Source organism: Pipra filicauda, unplaced genomic scaffold (genome assembly GCF_003945595.2).
Source record: "Pipra filicauda isolate LSUMZ 115617 unplaced genomic scaffold, ASM394559v2 scaffold567_size291404_pilon, whole genome shotgun sequence".
NCBI lineage: Eukaryota > Metazoa > Chordata > Aves > Passeriformes > Pipridae > Pipra > Pipra filicauda.
In genome coordinates, this window is record NW_024104717.1 from 47,787 (window position 1) to 67,254 (window position 19,468).

The 19,468-nt window shown below is 45.9% G+C and overlaps 1 protein-coding gene across 1 annotated transcript; it reads left to right on the plus strand.

Moving 5' to 3' along the window:
- Positions 1 to 1,223: 1,223 nt before the first annotated feature.
- LOC113982330 (T-cell surface glycoprotein CD4-like) lies at positions 1,224 to 12,843 on the plus strand. Its single transcript, XM_027710426.2, has 10 exons — positions 1,224 to 1,286; positions 7,157 to 7,288; positions 8,802 to 8,978; positions 9,062 to 9,205; positions 9,442 to 9,714; positions 10,165 to 10,527; positions 10,647 to 10,889; positions 10,978 to 11,096; positions 11,333 to 11,400; positions 12,597 to 12,843. Exons 2-10 carry the CDS (start codon positions 7,228 to 7,230, stop codon positions 12,610 to 12,612), a joined length of 1,464 nt encoding a protein of 487 aa, XP_027566227.2. The 5' UTR covers positions 1,224 to 1,286; positions 7,157 to 7,227; the 3' UTR covers positions 12,613 to 12,843.
- Positions 12,844 to 19,468: the final 6,625 nt, after the last annotated feature.

Below are 19,468 nucleotides of genomic sequence, written 5' to 3' on the forward strand. Positions count from 1 at the left end.
TAGGAAAGGGTTCCCAATCACACCTTGAAAGCCTCCAGCGATGGCAACTCTGCCACAACCCTCCAGAGGTTGTTCCAATGAATTATTGTTTTCACTGTAAAAAATGTCTTTTTAATATCAAGATGAACATGAGGAACTGCAGTCCATGGAAAGGATCCTCATCAGGGCACTTCTTGAAGGACCCCACAGTGGAGCAGGTGAATAGCATGGACAGGAAGGAGGAGCAGAGATGAAGTGCTATGAACTGATCACAACTCCCATGCCCTGTTCTCCTGTGACACTTCGAGGGAGGAAGAAGGGACAGAAGAGTCAGGTGTGAAATTGAGCCTGGGGAGAAAAGGGGAAGGTTTTTTCAGTTTTGTTTTCATTTATCACTATCCTACTCTGTTTTTAATTGGCCACAAATTAAACTAGTCTTTCACCAAGTCAAATCTGTTTTGCCCATGACAGTAGCTGGTGAAAGATCTCCCTGCCCTTATTCTGACCCAAGAGAGTTTTTTCATATCTTCTCCCCCTGCCTTCCTGAGGAAGGGAAGTGAGAGAGCAGCTGGATGGGCTGCTGGCACACAGCCAAGGTAAAGCCACCGCTGCTACAACGAAAATATCCCAACATCTTACCCCAAATCTCAGACATACTCCACAGACAGGTGCCCCCAACATATTGTCACGGATCCTCTCCTCCTCTGTTCCCATCCCTGTGCAACCTCTGGGGTCAGCTCCTCGGAGGTGCCTCCTCTAAGTGGTGATGCAGGAGACAGGCTGTGAACTGGAGCTCAGCCTGGCCTTACAGAGAATCGGTGGTGCAGGCTGGGGCCGGATCTGCTCAGCTGACATGTCAGTGTATGAGATTTCTTTGTCAGTGGAGCAGAACCAGTTTCCAATCAGTTTCCAACTTTGTTTTTAAGTTTCGGCCCCGTCATGGCCTCCCATCTGCTGCCATATGGCCAATAGGCTCTCTCTGTTTTGCACACTCATTCTCCCCACCACTGCCATACATCATCTTCCGTTATGGTCTTCATTTCTGTTCACACCCAGTTGAAATCACATGCATTTGGAAAATCATCATCTACTTAGAGAAGCCAGCGGATGTCAGCAGAACTTGGACTGGCAGCAAGACCTTGCTGACGCTCCGGCTGGAGAGGAGGAGACATCAAGGCCAACATCTGTTGAGCTGTTTGCTGAACATTAACTTCGTTCTTCTTTTGTTTCAGCTGTAGCTGGGTAAGATCAACTACGGCAGGTGACAAACACAAGGAGACAGAAACGCAGAAGCAAAGAGAAGAGAGGTAAGGAAACTATCTTTCACTGAGAAAAGAGGCTAATCTGTTTTCAGGGGTTTTTTAATGTTGTGAACTTTACTTTTTCACACAAATTGCTGTTTTGGTACAGATGGGCTGGTTTTGCCCCACTCAAAGGTCTGCTGCAAAACCACCTTAAGCTTTTGACTTGATAATACTTCTGGCTGTGCAAATTCTCCGAGGCCCTTCAGTTTTAACTAAAAATTGTTTGTCTCCCCACATTTTTCCCTGAAGGAGGGAAAACGAAGGGGAACTACAAAAAGCTCAGCCTGCCTCGGAGCCTGGGGATCTCATGGATCCTTTAAACCCATGTATAGGGAAATATGTTCTATATGAGGACCTATCACTGGTGACTGTATGTCCCCAAGGGCTGGTAATGCACTGGGGAGCAGCCCTCTACCAGCTGCCACTTGCTATCGCCTTCTTTGTGCACCCTCCAGGAAGGGGAACTTTATTCTAAAAAAAGCCTGGAAAAATAAGAAAATGACAGTTTCCAGCTAAGTAGGGATGTCTACTTGCATCTGTACGTGCTGAGACTGGAGGGGTCTGTTCTGCTTAATCCAGGCTGACTGGCTCACTGCCTGACACTGGCTGCCGATGCAGCCTGATCCACTAGCTCAGGGCTGAGTGAGCAGGATTTCTTGGAGAAAGAGGGATCCTTTCAATTTAAGGACAAGAGAAAAAAGACTTGCCTTCTCCTTCCGTGGGCTGCTGCACTGTTGAAAACAGGAGTTTCACATCTGGTTGAATTTTTCAACTTTCAGGCGGCGTATCCTTCATCAGCCATCTCAGATATTCCTCCACATGGTGCATTACAGTTGAGTTCAGGTTATTACTTAGTGTTCGCCACCATAAACCAAACAGTCCCTGGTGCGCATTGGAATCTTAGAATTACAGAATGGTTTGAGTTGGAAGGGACCTTTACAGAACATCTAGTTCCAAAGTTCCAATTATCCCCCTGTTACAGGCAGGGACAATTTCCACTTGATCAGGTCTCTCAAAGCCCTGTCCAACCTGGCCTTCAACTCCTGCAGGGATAGAGCAGCCACAACTTCTCCAGGCAACCTGTTCCAGTGCCTTACCACCCTCTGAGTAAAGAATTTCTTCTTAATACTTCATCTAAACCTACACTCTTTTAGTTTAAAATTGTTCCCCTTTCTCCTATCACTATCTGTCCATGTAAAAAGTCACTCTCCATCTTTTTTATAAGATGCCTGTAAGTATTGAAAAGGCTGCAGCGAGGTCTCCCTCACTTTTCCTTTATTCTCCCCCGTGTTTCACCAACATGGCTGCCAAAGCTGCGTGCACTGCGGCAGGGATTGCCTCATCTGAACTAAATCCATCCCATCCCCACTCAGGGATCTTGAGCACCAAGGGGCAGTGTCCATCTGATCTCCCACAGCCTCATGCAAGGACCCTGTAAAAATTAAGGAGGGGTGAAACCTGAACATCTTCCTAAGCACATACATGGCTTGGAAGGGGGATGGAGGATCGGATTTCGGAGGACACCACAGTGCCTTGGCTACTCACAGCCTCCAGTGGCTTTAGAAAGGCAGGTCTTGGCTTCCCCCTTCTTAAGCCATCAGAGGGGTTAGAGGCTGTAGGGAGCAGCCTGGGCTGCGGAGATGGAGACATTTCTCATGGCCTCCACGTGGTACCAGGCACATGGCCGGGTCAGGAGGACTTTATGGCTGAACGGAGCTCACTGCTGACACAGTGGCCTCAACACCCTGCCTTGTCCTGACAGGGAGACCTCTCTTTAGGAAGATCAGCTACTTTCACCTCTGTGATCCCATGGACACTGCACCGCCACCTCCCTCTCACAGCAGCTCCAACTGGAGGATGGCAGCTGCCCTTGGATGAGCAGCCAGAGGCGCGCAGGGGGAAAGGCAGGCAGAATTGGACAGTCTGGGGGGACAGTGAGGACTGTGAAATGTCCTTCACCGCTATCATCACTCTGCTCTCTGCTGGCTATTTTTGTTGCATTTGGTCTTTTATCTTGCCTACTACTCACCTGATGTTTCCTTTAATGATAATAAGTAATTTCAAAGAAATTACTACTCAAAGAGCCAGATCACCTTTGCTTTAGATATTTAAACTGAGAAAAAGAGAGGTGAAGCCCTTTAACCCAGAGCCAAGCCCAACTGTTGTGCAGGGACAAGAGGCAGCTGTGTCCCTCAGCCCTCGCCTGGCAGCCACCGCAAGGGGAAATGCCACAGCGGAAGCTGAGGTGTGGAGCCCTGGTGTGGAGGCCCCCCTACCCCAGCAGAGCGAGCTGCTGCCAGATCAAAAGCACAGCCACAGTCAAGAGTGAGAGAAGAAAACAAAACCACACTGCATGAAAGAGGCACAGGAACACCGAGAGGAGATAATCTTCTCTCCATCAGGAGTGGTTGCTGAGCTTTTTCTTTGTTGGTTTTTGTTTTTTTTTAATTTAAGTTTCCTCCTGTGTCATGCCAGTGCCAGCCTGGGGGGGGGTGGTGGTCTCTGCAGCCATCACCCACCGTGGCTCGATGCTGGAAGGAGCAAGGGGCTGCCAGCCCTGCTCCCAAACAGATGTTCTCCAGGCCTGACTTTGTCTTGCAGGCATCATTCCCCACAGCAAGACTACTCACTACCTCAGCTCTCCTTTTCCTATCCCTCAGAGAGGCAGGGAACATTAAAATAAGTCAAGAAGGAAATTAAACCAGTTTAATAAGAGGGAGAAGTTAAAATGAAATGGAAATCAATGTTCACTTGGGAGGGAGCCCTGCTCCTCCGTTGCTAGATGTGCTAATAAATCAAGTATGCCTGGACTGTTTCTGGCACAGAGGCCAGCTGGCATGAGATGGTCTGGGCTATTAAACTCACTTAACCTCCAAAATGAACTGGCCACATGCCAGCCACCTAATGGGAGAGGTCCCTGGCCCATGCTAACACCAAAATGCATCCCAGGAGTTGCTCGGGAGAGCGAGAGTTGTCCTGGGCCAAAAATGTGTCAGGAAATGTACTGGCAGTTTAACAGGACTGATGAGTATGTTCCAGTGCCTGGGGACATTCTGTGACACCACAATTTATGAGCACCACCATAAGATACAGCTGGGCTGCCTGTAAGGAGGCTGTGGGTCTGCTACAGGCATCCGCTAATGAGAGCAGCTTGCTCAGTTAACACAGCAGAGCCTCACTCGCCCAGATCTGTAAGCTGCAGAGTAGCACTGCCTGTGATCTGGCCTGGAGGGATACAGAAGGAGATAGAAAGACAGGGGGGAAATAGGAAGTGGCACGCATGAGAAGTAGAAATAAACAGGGAAAGAGGGAAAGTGTGTTAAAGAAATCCTAGCTGAAGGCTACCCATTTTCCCCACTGACTTGTAACATGTAGGTGGTAACATCGCACTGTAGACATCTGCCACGGAAATACAAAGATTAGTGCGAATAAAGCAGGACTGCAGAAGTTGTGAAACCACGAGAAGAAACAGAAGAACAAAGATGCGTCAATCTGCATCTATCAAGATGCGCAAGGTCAGCAGTTCACCAGTCCCACGGTGCCCTGGTTGCGTGGTTTTTCTCAAAAACCAGGTTGGAAAGAAGGCAAAGAACAAGCTGAAGCCATACGACAAGAAAATAGAGATTCCCAGTCAAAACCAAATGATGGGGTTTGACTTAGCAATTTCATTAAGTTTTACCTGTTCCATTACCTTCAGCTTTTGTATAAAGTTTAATGACTTAAAATATTTGAAACCAAACACTGATCCTTTTAATTTGTAGGTATCACTTTAGAGTGGGGGCTGACTTTTCCTGCTCATTCCAGAGGAACAGGTGATGTGAGTTTTCACAGCGGAGACAAGGTTTCTTCTGGCATCTCAGGAATGGATCTTACTCAAGGCCCTGTACCAATTCTCAGTTATCGAGTGAGATGCATACATATGCCTTGTTAGAGCCCCTTTCTTTATTCTGTAGCTTAGCCCAGCAAACTGCTTCATCACTGCTTCTGCACCTTATTAGGAATGACCTCCAATCATATGCACTGGCTCCTTTGTTTTACTATTTTTGCAAAAAACAGCTCATGCAAATATTCCCTGGGCTTTTTGTTTTGCATGAGACAAGGCACAAATCTCCTCTGACTGTGCCTTTTTGCCATCCATTTATCTTCTGATGGTGCACATCGCTGCTGTCTTGCTCTTGCACCTGTATCTTTCATATGTGCATGTGTGAACATCTGTCTAGATGTCAGACTGTCAGTCACACTGACCTGATCTCCATGTAAATGTAATGCTGATGTTTTCATCTATGCTTTGATAGTTTCACGTGCTCTGATCATTTAAATTAATTTCAGTAATGAATTATCCTCTAATAGAATATATTATACTGAATATTGCACATCATACATATAAACACTGAATAAAATTATCCATGCATTTCTTTGAGTTCAATCCCATTATAACTCCAGCCTTCAGTCTGTCATGCTCTTGGCATGGGGAGTGCCTGCTTTCAGAGAAGAGAGGTCACCTCACTGGCTTGCTCACTCCCCAGAGCAGTTAACCTGCTCAGATTCCTTTTTGTGATATATGCCTTGGTTGGAGAGCTCAGAAGTCTCCTTGCACCAGCAGCCATGGTCCCCTTCACCTTGTCAGCCTACCCAGCTGCAGCTCGTACCAGCACTTGGTCTCTGCTGCAGTCAGATATTGCATCTAATTTGCTAACTCACCTTAACATGATGATTAGCTCCCAGTTCCCACTTCAGGTTTTGTTACCATCAATGCAACTTATTCTTTCGGACCTCATTCCTCCCTTCTCTCCACACTTTTTGTTGAATAGTCCATTGAAGAATCCAAGCAGGTCTTTCCCACATCAGACTTGCCGGTTATTGAGATTTCTAAGGTAAGGAATAAGTAGAAAAAAAGAAAAAGAATTGAAGAAAAACATTAATAACAGCCTAAAGATAGCTGTAATAATAGAATCACAAAATCACACAGAAGTATTTAGATGGCAAGGGACATGAGGAGGTCTCCAGTCCAATCTCCTGCTCAGAGCTGAGTTGACTCTAAAACTACAATATGTTGCTTGGGGCCTTGACAAGGAAACTTCTGAACATCTCTGAGGGTGGAGATTTCCTAGAATCCCTTGGCACCTATTCCATTGCTGAACCACCTTCCATGGGAAGAAAGTTTTCCTTATATCTGGTCAGCATTTCCCTGCTGCAACCTATGGCTGCTGTCTTCTGTTCCTCTCCTACGCACATCCAAGAAGCATGTGGCTCATTCTTCTAAGTAATATCCTTTAGATAACAGGAGATTGAAATTACATCCCACCCTGGCTCCCTTCTCCCTACCAAGCCCAGCTTTCAATCTCTCCCTGTATGTCATGTGCTCCAACCTCTTCACCATCCCACTAGCCCTTCATTGGACTCTATACAGTTTGTTGGTATCCTTCTTGTATTGGGGACTCAAAACTGGAGCCTGTATCCTAGATGAGACCTCAGGTGTGCCAAATAGAGGGAAATAATTGCTTTACTCTACTTCCAGCAGAGTTGGCTGTGCTCTTGCTAATGCAGCCCCGTATGTGTTTAGCTTTAATCTCTGCAAGAGTGATGATAACCCACCATAGAGAAGTAAAAAAGCACAGAACTCTTGGCAATATAAACAGCTGCAGCCTGATGAATGCCAGAAACCTAGGGATGAATAAAATGAAATGTTTATAACCAAACTCTAGGGGCACGCTGCAGATGGATTCTTTGCTGAAACACAGGGCTCTGCTGACTTTACCAAAGAACCTCCACTTTGCTGCACTGAAGGATAGTGGGAGCAGACTAGAAACATGGGTCCCATCCACTGAGGTCTGAAAATCAACCATGATTTACAGAGCATTTGGGTCTTGCAGGGTAACCTCCCTTGGCAGTGACAGCATTTCCAGCCCCGCAGTCCACAGCCGGAAGAAACGTTCCCACAGCGATGGAGTCATGCAGCACAGGGGTGAACTGCGTGCTTGCTGTCTTCCTGGCTCTGCATCTGGGTGAGTCCTTGGCTCAGCAACCTCTCATGGTTCTTACAGTCTTTTCACAAGCCTCACAACATTTGGGGTGTTTCTAGGTTCCTCCCAATTTGCCATATAACACACCTCACACAGTTTAGCTTTGGGACTCAGGTTGTTCCCAGCCCATCTGTTGAGCCTGCCAGCCAAAACTAGGGGGCATCACCAGGTTCAAGATGCAGGAGTGGGGTTCCTATAAGAACCAGGGTACACACTGAGTACTGAATGGAAAACACTACCCTCCAACTGTCTGGGCAAAAACATGTTTCTCACATGTAATCCTACCAGCTTGTTTAATTTTACTGCTGATGTTATAATGTTTGATGGACTTTTTGGTGCTTATTTTCCTGGAAAGGAAGGACACTGAACAAGGCCAAGCCTGCATTTCTCAGATACTCAGCTTTGATTCCTCTGGTTGCAGAGGAAAGATTGGAAATCTCTTCTGCACCCTAGAACCAAATGAAAAGCAAAAGATACCAACTCTTGTTAAATAGCATTTCTAATTTCACAGTTTAAGACAAAATCAGAAGCTTCTGTAGTCCAATGTGCAATTATCAAAACTCTGTATTGTTGCAGTTTACCTCTTGGAAGACTGTAACTTTTGGAAAACCATACATTAAACTCATGTAAACTTTTTATTTTACATTTTCGTGGCTCCCTAGTACTAGGGTCACCTGGAGGATCTGCAGGTTAAGCATCTCTGAGAGCTTACCAGCAGTGAGGCAGGAGACCACAACCCCTTATCCCCAGTCTTACCTCTGGAAAGTCCATCTCCTTCTTATGGTCTCCTGCAGAAACCCTCTTTACAGTGAAGGAAAGGAAGCAATTCTCCCAAGAAACAACTCCTAATGTTTCTTCGACCTTATATGTCCTATTTCTTCTACTGTCACATAGGCCTCACAGAAATCCGACATTAGGCCAGCCTTCGTTGTTTCTTTTTTACTTTATCACTTAATTTTCCTCAGTTTTCAGTCTTTTTCCACGCAAAAAAAATGAAAGAAGGGGTGAGCAAATTTGTCAGTGCTGTGTCAAGTGTTGACTGGGGAAGAGGAGGACTGACATATGCTGTGAAGGAGGGCTGACATATGCTGTCCTGCCTTTGCTACCAGCAGAACAACTAAGTCTTGTCCAGAGGAAAAAGGTTGTCTCAGTAAAACTGTTGACATTTCAAAATCGTGAATGATGGTCAGTCCACCACAACTACTGGCATTTTCCCTTTTTCTGAATATATGTGAAAGAGAATAGCCGTTAGCCAGGTAAAGAGCCTAGAGTGGAGGGGAGGGAAGCTATGGAGCTGAAAACAAAAGAGATTAATTGATTGATCGATTGATGAGATAAAGGAGTAAAAAGTTCAGAAATTGAGGATAATCTTCCCAGTGTCTGTGAAAGGGAGAAGAAATATCTACTATATCTTTCTGGAGGGATGGGAAGTGTTCAGTGAGACACCTTTCAGAAAGTGAATGTATGCCTGTTTTTGGTGGGTATTGACTTTCAGGTCTGATCTCCAGTATGGCTCAGCAAACTGAACAACAGATTGGGATCGCAGGACAGGAGGTGACCCTGCCCTGCAGAGGCATTCCTTCTGACTCCAGCTTATCCCCTCACACAGTTGTGACCTGGATGTACTCTGATACTGTTATATGGCGTATGGAAAATAATAACCATTGGAGAAGTAAGGCTTCCAATTCATCACCCCGTTTTCCCAGACATGGCTGAGAAACCTCTTCCCTCCTAACCAAGCCTATTTTTTAAAAGAACCAGGTGCCGTTAGTGATCAATTTCAAGTCACGAGCACAAATAAAGAGCTGAAGGTGCGGAACCTTGTGCTCTCCAATGCTGGCATTTACACCTGTAAATATGGCTCTTACAAAGCCCGTACCTCACTGCATGTCTTCAAGTGTGAGTAATTAGAGGGCTTTTATCCACAAGGAGGGGAGGGGGCCATAGAGCTCAGGGAAAAACCTCTGTGGGGATTCTTTATCCAGCTTCTATTTCTTCTGGCTTGGGCTATCATAGTTCATTTATCTTCCATCTCCAGGGTGCAAAGATTTCATATTCTCTTTGCTGTGACACTTGTGTCCCTCTCTCACAAGAAGAGGAGTTGTCTTACTGGCTGAGCTTTTTTCTTTTTACAGTGACAGTATCTTTGGATGGGCACTTTCTGCAAAATGAAGTCCCTGAGCTGACTTTAATGCACAATTCACCTGATCCTAAACCTGCTCTCAGCATCACATTGTTTAACAGTAACAATAACATAGTAACACCAGAAAGAGAAAACAAATCCCCTCAAAAACACATATTGAATTTGAAGAAACTGGAAGCTACGGACAGCGGGACCTGGGTGTGTAATGTCCATTCAGACTCTTCGCTGATTAATCAGAACATCTCCTTTGTTGTGAAGGTATTAGGTATGTGACAACAAAAATGCAACTTGCACAGGCTTGGGAACCAGTGTTCCCTCCAGCTCATGAGCTGAGTTTTTACTTTCCAGCATCCCAAGTGCTGGTGCTCCAGTGTTGATTTCCCAGGGCTTCCAACAATGCAGCTTAGGGATCACTTTACTGCCTGAGCTATGTTCCACACTTGTGCCCATTTTCCTCTCCAGGCACAGTGAGGAGGAGGTTCTCCTCTCCTTGAGATCTCTTCTTCTTAGTACTGGCGTGTTTGGGAGCTTTAGCTCTTTCTACCGTCTTATTCTCAGACACTAACTGTTTAAGCTTCCTGGGGGATGTTGTGGCTTTTCTCCAAGTCCTCTTTCAACTGAGCACAGCATGCCTCTCTCTAGATCAAAGGTAAACAGGGAGAAGCGTAACCATGGCTTTTCCTGCCTCTGTATTCCTCATCTCCTCTGAATTCAGGTTTTCAGGATCCAGATATGGAAAGAAAGTATGCAACTGCTGACAGCACTGTCATCTTGTCATGGCATCTGAACTTCCAGAAGATAAAATGGAATAAAGGTTTCACAGGACAAGTGAACTGGAAACAACAGGAAAGTGCAAAAGCTCATGAACTGCTTGATTTCAATGTCACAGCACTAGGAGAGCAGCACGAGACCAGAAAAAGCAGCCACCTTCTATTTGAGATACCTGAAAGAACACCTAAAAGTACCATACAAGTGAAACTCCCCAAAGTCCATTTCAACCATTCTGGGCAGTACCAGTGCCAGTTGGCATACAAAGGAAGACACGTGCAGAGCAACATAGAGCTGGTTGTGATGAAAGGTGAGAGGAAAGGAAGTAGGTCAATAGATGAGAAGCTGCAGAAACCTGGAAGCCACAAGAGCACGGGGGGACCCATCTTCCCATTCTCTCACTCACATGTTGTTTTCTTGCCTTTACAGTCTCAGCTAACCCTGTTGGGCCACTCTCCAGAGGGGTCAAGATGACCCTGATCTGTGAGGTCTCTGGTCCACTCCCACCCAAAGCCCACTTGCGCTGGGAACGTGTGAACGGGACTCAGATGGACATCAAGAACTCAAAGCAGCATGAAGTAAAGTTGGAGGTGAACATCAGTGCTGCAGGGCTGTGGAGCTGTCACCTCATAGAAGACAATGACAGAAAGATCAGCCTTCATTACCACGTGGGTATGGAAAATAGCATCACTTCCCTGCCTCAACCCTAAAGCCTTAAAATTCTCTGGTTTTGCCTTTAAATATTTTTCTTCCTCCGCAGAGGAAGCTCCTGTTTGGATTAACTATGTGGTTACTGGAGCAAGTATTGGAGGCAGTGTACTGGTGTTTGCCCTTGTGTGTCTGTGCATCATCAGTGGTATAAGCTGGCAGCGGAGAAGGGTGAGTGCCCTGGTCCATGTGAAACTTGAAGAGACTACTGTCTCTCCAAACTAGAGGAGTCAGATTTCCTGTCTGGGTATGGGGTAGAACAGATAAAGGGTCAATCCTTAGACTCAAAGCAAATGGTTAGAGGTGGGCAGTCTGCAGATTTCAGATGGCACTTTATTACCACTTAAGAGGAAAGCATGTGAAGCATAAAAATATCCAATTGTTCTTTATCCCTTCTCTCCTGGCAGCAACGGGCAAAAAGGATGGCACAAGCAAGACAATACTTGCTGGAAAACAAGACGTGTCAGTGTCAACAGTAAGTGGCAATGAGGGCACCCAGAATGGGCAAATAGTGTTTTCAAGACAGAGTAGCCTGATGGTTGAGTGAAATTGAGCTTGAGCCTCCTTGGTGAAGCAACACAGCTGCATTTCAGCATTTTCAGTTCTTACTGATGTAAAATCCTACCTAAGATTTATGAGATATGTTTAATGAACTTCCTGTTATATCCCAAACCCATGGCAGCACCGTGCTGGGAAACTTTTGAGCAGAGAGGTTTTGCTTGAATTTTCTTCCTGTTGAGAGATGTTAACGAAAACCAAGCAGGTGCTCCAAAGTCCTTTGATAGGTTCCACAGTGAATCTGGCATCTGGAGGTGGAAAGGACACAACCAAACACAAGGATGAAACACAAATTTTAAAAACCCATGATGTCCATAATGTAATTCCATCTCTGCTAGTGCAGTGCTGGACTGCAGTCGGTGAAAATTGCCAATAACCTTCCAGGAGTAATGAAAGAGAAGAAAGAATCATGGAATACTGTGATTCCTAGCCTTTCCTAAAGGCATTGGGTGATGTGAAATACACCATCATGTCCTGACCCTTTTCATCAGAGCAAGGATTTCTCAGCAGAGAAGGAGCCCTCTTAAAGACCTTCCAGGTCTTTAAGCTTATATGGTATCAGGCATCAGAAGCAGGTGTTGGAAACACTGACAGCCATTCTGTCACTGGAAGAGGAGAGCTAAGGACAGTATAAATGATTGCATGAACAAGTTCAATTAATGTATGGGTACATCACTGGACTTCTGCTTATTTGACACTGGCAAACTGATAGTTTCATCTGATTTTTTTCACTGTCACTGAGAATTCAGTGAAAATGTCTATTGGCAAATACCACATCACACCTGGGATGTACATGTGGTGAAGGGTATAATACGTCAAAGAATTCACCTTGTTTTCACCTACCTTTTATCAAGGTTAAAAAAAATCCCCATAAAAAGAGGACAAAGCCCATAGAGATACATCAAAAACTAGATAAATCTGTGCAGTACAAGTGCTGATACAGTTGTTCTTTAACTCTCTTTGCCAAGTAAGCAGCTCAGTGTAACTGAAACCTAAATCGCAGCCATGTGAATGCTCAAGTAACTGTCTGCATCCTCAGCTACAGAGGCAGGCAGGCATTCTCTGTGCAAAAAAAGTGGGGGGTAGTACTAACATAATAGTTTTCTCTTGCAGCTGGCTAAAAAAGTAATATTGCAGCACTGAAGTCAGAAGGACTGATGAAGCCTCTGCCTGTACCGAAACACCTGGCAGCCCATAGTGCTCCATGAATCCATCTCTCTTTCTCCTGTTTTAATGTAATTCTTTATTCCTTCATCGTTCTCCCAGTCTAATGCCATGAAGGGATGCAATCTGGCTAGAAGCCAATGGACAGGACAAGAAACCTTGAAGGGTTACGACTGATCTACAGTTGTATAATGAGAGACACTGAATAGAAGAGATACATATATACAGATATATAATATGCTTGTATTTTGTTCATGCACTTAATTTGACCTTCTCGTGGAACCAATTTTATGTGCTTCTTTTATCTGCCTGAGCGACAATAAATTACTTTGGGCTTGGGAGTTATTTTTTGCAAGCTGGACTACATTTTTTCTGAGGCACTCTTGTCTGGTTCAAATTCACATTTTTCCTGCTAGGATGTGGAATGCTAATTCTCACTATCTTCCACCTCCCTGGCTGTCACGAGCCTTCCTTAATGCAACAGCTCTCTGCTCTATCTGAAACCTGTCCATACTCGTTTGCCATTCCCGGACAGTCTGAGCCCTACACTATCCCACATATCCATCCCTGAGCTTGTAGCTTTCGCCTCCCCACAAACCAACAAACAAGTGAAAACAGCACAAGCAGCAGGATAATTAAGAATTAGTTTTATTGGGAGGGTGGTTCAGCACACCAGTAGCTTCTGGAAGTCAGAGCCTGAAGAAATTTTGAATATTGATCCGGAAGGTAGGTTTGGAGTGAGGGTGAGAAAGTAATTTCCTAGGAGAACAAACCAGCCTTGGACTGAGTAATCCCACAGAGTACAGAGAACAGATGCTTCTGAGAAAGACACTGGAAATGCCTTCTCACCAAAATGACCCTGTTTTTGTTCAAAGAGATGAGAAGAGGGAGTGAAAAGCCCAGGAAATTTAAGATGGAACTAAAAGCACGTTGCAGAGATGACAGAACATCCTGAAAGAAAAAATGCTGTTCAAATATATACACAGAAGTCTTGTGTTTATAGAAATTCTACTGTCTGCTAGTGGCAGGTCAAAAAGGCCTTGAGGTCCTACAGATGTCACTGGCCACAGTCCAGGTTTGTTCATCTGTGCTGGGCTTATCTGGGGAGAGGCGCAGAGAGGCACTGGGCTATGGGAAGGGTTCCCCGTGGCAAAGACTTCCCCGTAGGATGCTCAGTGCTGGAGGAGGGGTTTTCTCTGTGGCAGTCACGCCAGCATCATGCTGTTACTGACACAGAAGAAGCAGGTGGCAACAACAGCAGAGACAACATCTGTGAGTGGGGGGAAATCTTCGTCCCCACAACCCCATTTCTGCCCTGGAGTGGAGATGCAGCCCCAGACAGCTGTGGCAGCAGGTGTGGGCCAACAGTGGTGTCATGCCGGCTCCTCCACCATCATCTTCACACAAACAGGAGTGATGAAGGCCCACGCTAATGCCATTTTCTTTCTCATAGCTTGTGCTTATGTGCACAAGACTATGTTAATTTTGGAAAAGCTCTGGTCCATATCCTGGTGCATGCAGTTGCTCCTCCTACTGCTGTCCCTCTCGCTGAACTGCCAGCATACCTTAGGAGCCAGTTGCAGCCCATCAATCTGCTAAACAAGGCATCATCATGGCTTAAGGACAGGCCCATTTGGGGAGCTGTATAAGGGAAAATCAGCGCAGTGTCAGTGGTGGTCAATATAATGGTCATGACAAACCGCTTGGCATAGTCCCCTCAACAAAAAACAACCTCTGTTTCTGCAGTCCAGATCCTTCGCCTTAAATAACTGCTCAAGTACCCAAGCCAGCTCTTTTTTTCACTCACACAGGTGTCTGTAGCAAAGGGATTATCCTGTATCATCTGATACCTGGGTGGGACAAATCACACTGGGTGAGCATCCATTGGGAGCTCCTCCAGCACTGCAGCCATCTCCAGCAGTTCAGGTGCTCACTTGGGGTCCTGGCAGCTGAACCAACCATCCCTGTGCCAAAAAACGCCAGCTTTGATCTTTTCAGTCGGAGAATCAGCCTGACAATAAAAGACTAAACTCATGGGGCTTACCTGGCCTCCAGCACAAAGTTCATCAAACCTGGCCTGGCCAGGATGAAACACCTGGGTAGCAGAGAATGCTGGCGCTGGTGGTTCAGAGAGCACAGAGGTGCCTGAGCTGCCTGACAGTGCTGCCCCCAGCTGTAAAAGCCAGGAGGCAGCCTCAGTCCTCCTCTCTTCCAAGGGCTGGAAGAGGCACACTGAGTCCCCACAAGTGACCAAAGGTTGTGTCCCCATTCACAGCTGGGACCCACCTGCAATGAAAGCTCTGTCTCACACCGCCGCCACGGAAGCAGAAGGTCCCTCCATCTGTTTCCAGGTGGCCTGGTTAGTGTGACAGCAGATGGGATGGTGCCTCTGGGATGACCGTAAGCGCACAGCCACATCCACAGATACACAGCTTCCAGTTCTCCCATCTGGATTAGTGCAACAAAAATGACAGGCCTTCCTCAACACTGCACAGTTTCTCAGTAGCTCTCCTGATCTCAACAGTTGTGACCCTGCCCTACTCTACTTGAAATTCACCTGTAAGCACAAACCACTGCAGACTCCAATCTTATAAATCTCCTTTTTTGGCAGCTCTCCTATCTGTGCCTTTTCACATGATGACCTTCTTTGTTCCCTAGATGCACAGACTGCCCTGATTGAGAGAAAAGTCATTCACAGAGTGAGTCCTAGATGGACTTTCTTTTCCATCCGAGTGCAATACTGAAAGCTTCAGTGTGGGCTTCAAGGCAGTACAGAGCTAGAAATTCAAGTCAGATAAGAACAAGCTTGCACAAAATGTGTTGATGTAGATGAGTCTCCAGTTGGAGTGGACTGTGGCTACATCTTGCCCAGGCCAAGGCTTTACAGACTTTCTTCCATGTATCCTGGTCCTCCTTCTCAGGAGACACTGAGGACTTCTCCTTTTACTAGGTGTGACAAGGGTGTATCTACACTATGCAATGGAATAATACCTCTGCATAATGCAAACCACAGTGATAATACAACTCTGCAAAGCAGCAAACACAATGACAGACATATTTTGTCATGTGCCGACAGCTCATCAGAGTAGCCCCGAGATGATGGCAGGACACAGAAAGGCACACATGGCAATACTTACAAAATGACAACAGCAGCAAGAGCTCTGTGTACTGGTGAGGAAACATGACAGAAAGCACGAGTTTGGGAAAAAAATGAGAAATGCTGTTTTTCTCTACCATGTCCATCTTTCTGGTACTATTATTCCCCATGTTTCTGGGCTGGAGAAGGGAAAAAGCACATGCTTCAGCCTTTTGAACACACCTCCAATACACGGTCCTCTGTCAGGACCCACAGACCTGTTTGCTCCAGTGGAGGGAGGGGCTTGGACACAAGGATATAGCACCCTGTCCAGTTCTGCTGATCTAGAAACATGTGGGCTGAAATAACCCTGGCCCACAGCACTACCTCCCCAAGCCCCTCCTGCTTCCCTGTTTATTTCTGCCCTTTGAGTGCAACGTGAGGCAGTGATTTGGTGGATGCTGTCAGCCCGGATCTGCCGAGGCAATCCATGTGACTCATGCTCCCCGCAGGCTCTGCAGCAAAGCACTCGCATCCCTCAGCCTTCAGAGCCAAATGACCCTGTGTGTTTCTCTGTATGTTCCCAAGGTCTACAAGGGAGAAATCTGTGCACTTCAGCCTCTTCTAACTCCTTTTTATTTTGGAGGGGTGCAGAAGGAGAGGGAGAGAACAGTACTCAGCATCCACTTGAAGGGCTTATTAGCCTAATGAAGCTACAGAGAAAGAGTAGCCTCCATCCACCCTTCTCAAAGGTAAGGGTAGAGCTGGAGTACCAGACCCTTCCAGGATGCTCAGCTCTGGACTGGTTCCTTTCTGAGAGTATTCCCAAGTGTGTGTTTACTAGGAGGGAGCCCAGGGTTCATTAGTGCGCTCACCTCTGAGCAACACCTCCAAACCACAGCCTCCGCCTCACACATGTCAGCATCCTTCCCTGGCATCCCCTCTGAAGAAGCCTTTGGCTCTCCTCCTGTTCATTTGCTAGCCAGCTTGGCCAAGTCTTAGAGGTGCTTCCAGATTTGTAGAATTAAAGAACAGCAGAACTAGAAACAGAGGTGGTGACAGAGATTGGCTTGCTGTCAAGGAATCAAAAGGGAAGAAAGGAGAAACCCCAGACCCTCAATGCTTCGGCACCAGCTGGCTCGTGTCAAGGTCCTGTTTCAGACTCCAGTGCTGGGAAGTCCCTCCTCTGAGCTTGTCTGTGTGCTGTGTGGAGATGAGGTTCTGAAGGTGAACAGCAGTAACAGTGATGCTGGCTGTGTGGGGACTACGGCACTGGAGAGGCCAGCACGGCACCTGAAACAATTAGGGGAGCCAGAGAGCATCCCTGGCAGGGGCCAGCTGCATCCAGCATGTCAGCAGTGCTCCTGAAAGGCCAGTCTATTTTTTAATTAAGAAACAATTGTTCTGGTCTTGAGAAACCTCAAACATACCTACAGAAGCTAGAGGAACAGGTGGTAAAATGAAAATTGTAATTCAGTGTTACAAATTTAAAGCAAAGAAATCATTTCAGCTCCTTCCAGACTTTATAGGTTCCCAGATTAATGATTCAAGAGCTCCTAATTATCTTCGTGTATGAGAACAAACAAGTAAGTGTTCAGTAATTTGAGAAAGGAGCATAATTTAATTCTGAAATGACATTTTTACATCCTTTACAGGCTGGAATTCTGCTGGAATACAGACTGCACTGAGCTATCAGTGATGCCACACGGGCAGGAGGGATGAAAAAAGGGTCAGTAACACTCAGAAGAGAAGAACACACAAAGCATTACAACAGGTGGGTAGTGGGGTCGGGGGATGCAAGAGGATATATACACCTCTGTAAAATGGCATGCATCATAACAATCATATATTTGATAAGCCTACCCTGGTAATTCCTTTTCTCAAGGAAAATATCATACACAAACATTTCTGTATGTGACAGAGGCTAAAAAATATCTTTTAGAAGGTGTCCAGCTGTGTAAGGAAAAACATTCAGTGGTAAGCAGGCATCCACAAGTTTGAATCCTAGATTTTACATTGCAAGCTCTTAATATTTGCGTGTAGCTCATGACCAGCGCTAGTCATCTGTCCCCTAATGTGAGCTATTATCAGTTGCCCATTATGCAGATGAAATATCCGAGAAATTTCACTAAATCTTTCCGTACAGTGCTAGAAATAGAACCTAGAGGTTTGGATATGACAAATCTACATTGCAGTCACTGTCACTGAAGCAAAATGGTAACATATCTGCTTGGCTGGAGTCTTTTTAGCCATTAGCCACACCCTGCCCAGAGAGCCAGAAAAGATGCCAGGAAACCTGCTTGCAAGCACGCTAGTTGTAGCCTCACAGGAGGCTGTATAAGCCGTGTTGGGGCTCTGAGGATGGATTTAATTGCATCCATGATCTGTGAGAAACATATGAAACCTCCCATGGTCACTATCAAAGTCCTGAGTAAGAGCTGCAAACCATCAAAACCCCATGAAGTGCATTTGGCTGCCTCAATGCTTCTGGTTTTAGGATTCTGCTGTTTCTTGGTTAATGAGCCCTGTTCCTTTAAGAATCCAAGGCACCTCTGGGAAGAGCATTTCTCTGGACCTGCAGAGCTTCTGTCCAGAAATAACTGATCCTTATGCAATGAACTTTTCCAGAAAACATTTCATACCCTGACACTCTAACAGTGGTGTTTCTTCAGGCCTGGATGTCTTAGACTATTTTAGTGAGCTACGGAGACTTCAGACAGCAGATCACTGGTCGGAGTACAGACTGACTCTGGGGGAATTAAAAATCGCTCCCACTCTGTGACTCCTTCTGAGAGACGAGTCGGTGGGGGTGTCTCATTTTCTACCCTAGACTTCCTAGATACACAGGCAACCCTGCACCACGGGGCTTCAGGACTTCCAGATCATCATCCACATTCCACATCAGTGCTCCTTTGCATGTGCATTGTCAATATGCAGCACATCCACAGTTGCAACCCATCTCTTATGAAAACCAGTAAAACCAGGTGTCTGGAAATCCTAGGCAAATAAAGGGAGTCTTTGAAATCCATTTAGATGAGATGGATGGATGGACAAGCATCTGCTTAGGAGTGTGACAGCCCTGGGGTAAAAGCTCTTCTTCCCACAGAGTTCGTTCCACTTCACAGTAAATCTTCAATTTTGTGCTTTCATTCAAACTAATAACCCAGACACATTTCCAAACACAAGAAGCCCCCTTGAGATACGAGGATCTGTCCCCATGCAGCTCCGCTCACCAATCTCTGCCAGGTGTAGCCCAGTCATCCAGCTGCAGGATGTCCCTACTTGAGCAGAGCCGAGGCAGGCAGACAGTGCAGAAAGTGCTAGAAGCTTGGTTTGCTGAGAACAAGAGGATTTATTCACCCACGCAGGCAGGCTAACAACTTACGCTAAAGAGACTCAACTTCTGAATCAGAAGAGGATGTAATGTGGAAGTTATCACATTAAGCAATTCACACAAATGACACAATTGGAGCTGCAAAATGTTTACATTTCTGGATATAGACCTTCTTACTTCAAGGCATAAACCTCCCACAAATTATATGGGTTGAAAAGCAGTGACAGAGGACTGTCTCATCTCACATCTCTGGTTTCTGCTGTAGGTAGACTGCCCACTGAGCTGAACCACCTTGCGGCCATTCCGCTGTGGGAGTCCCGCATGTCAAAGAATAGCCAGAGTATGGCAGCATCATCATCACCCACCTTCTTCAAAAATATCTCTTATCACCTACCTGACACAAAGCCAGAT

Coding starts and splice junctions, on each gene's coding strand:
- LOC113982330 (XM_027710426.2), top strand. CDS start 7,228: ATGGAGTCATGCAGCACAGGGGTGAACTGCGTGCTTGCTGTCTTCCTG. Junction 7,289..8,801: donor CTTCCTGGCTCTGCATCTGG/GTGAGTCCTTGG, acceptor ATTGACTTTCAG/GTCTGATCTCCAGTATGGCT. Junction 10,528..10,646: donor AGAGCTGGTTGTGATGAAAG/GTGAGAGGAAAG, acceptor TTGCCTTTACAG/TCTCAGCTAACCCTGTTGGG.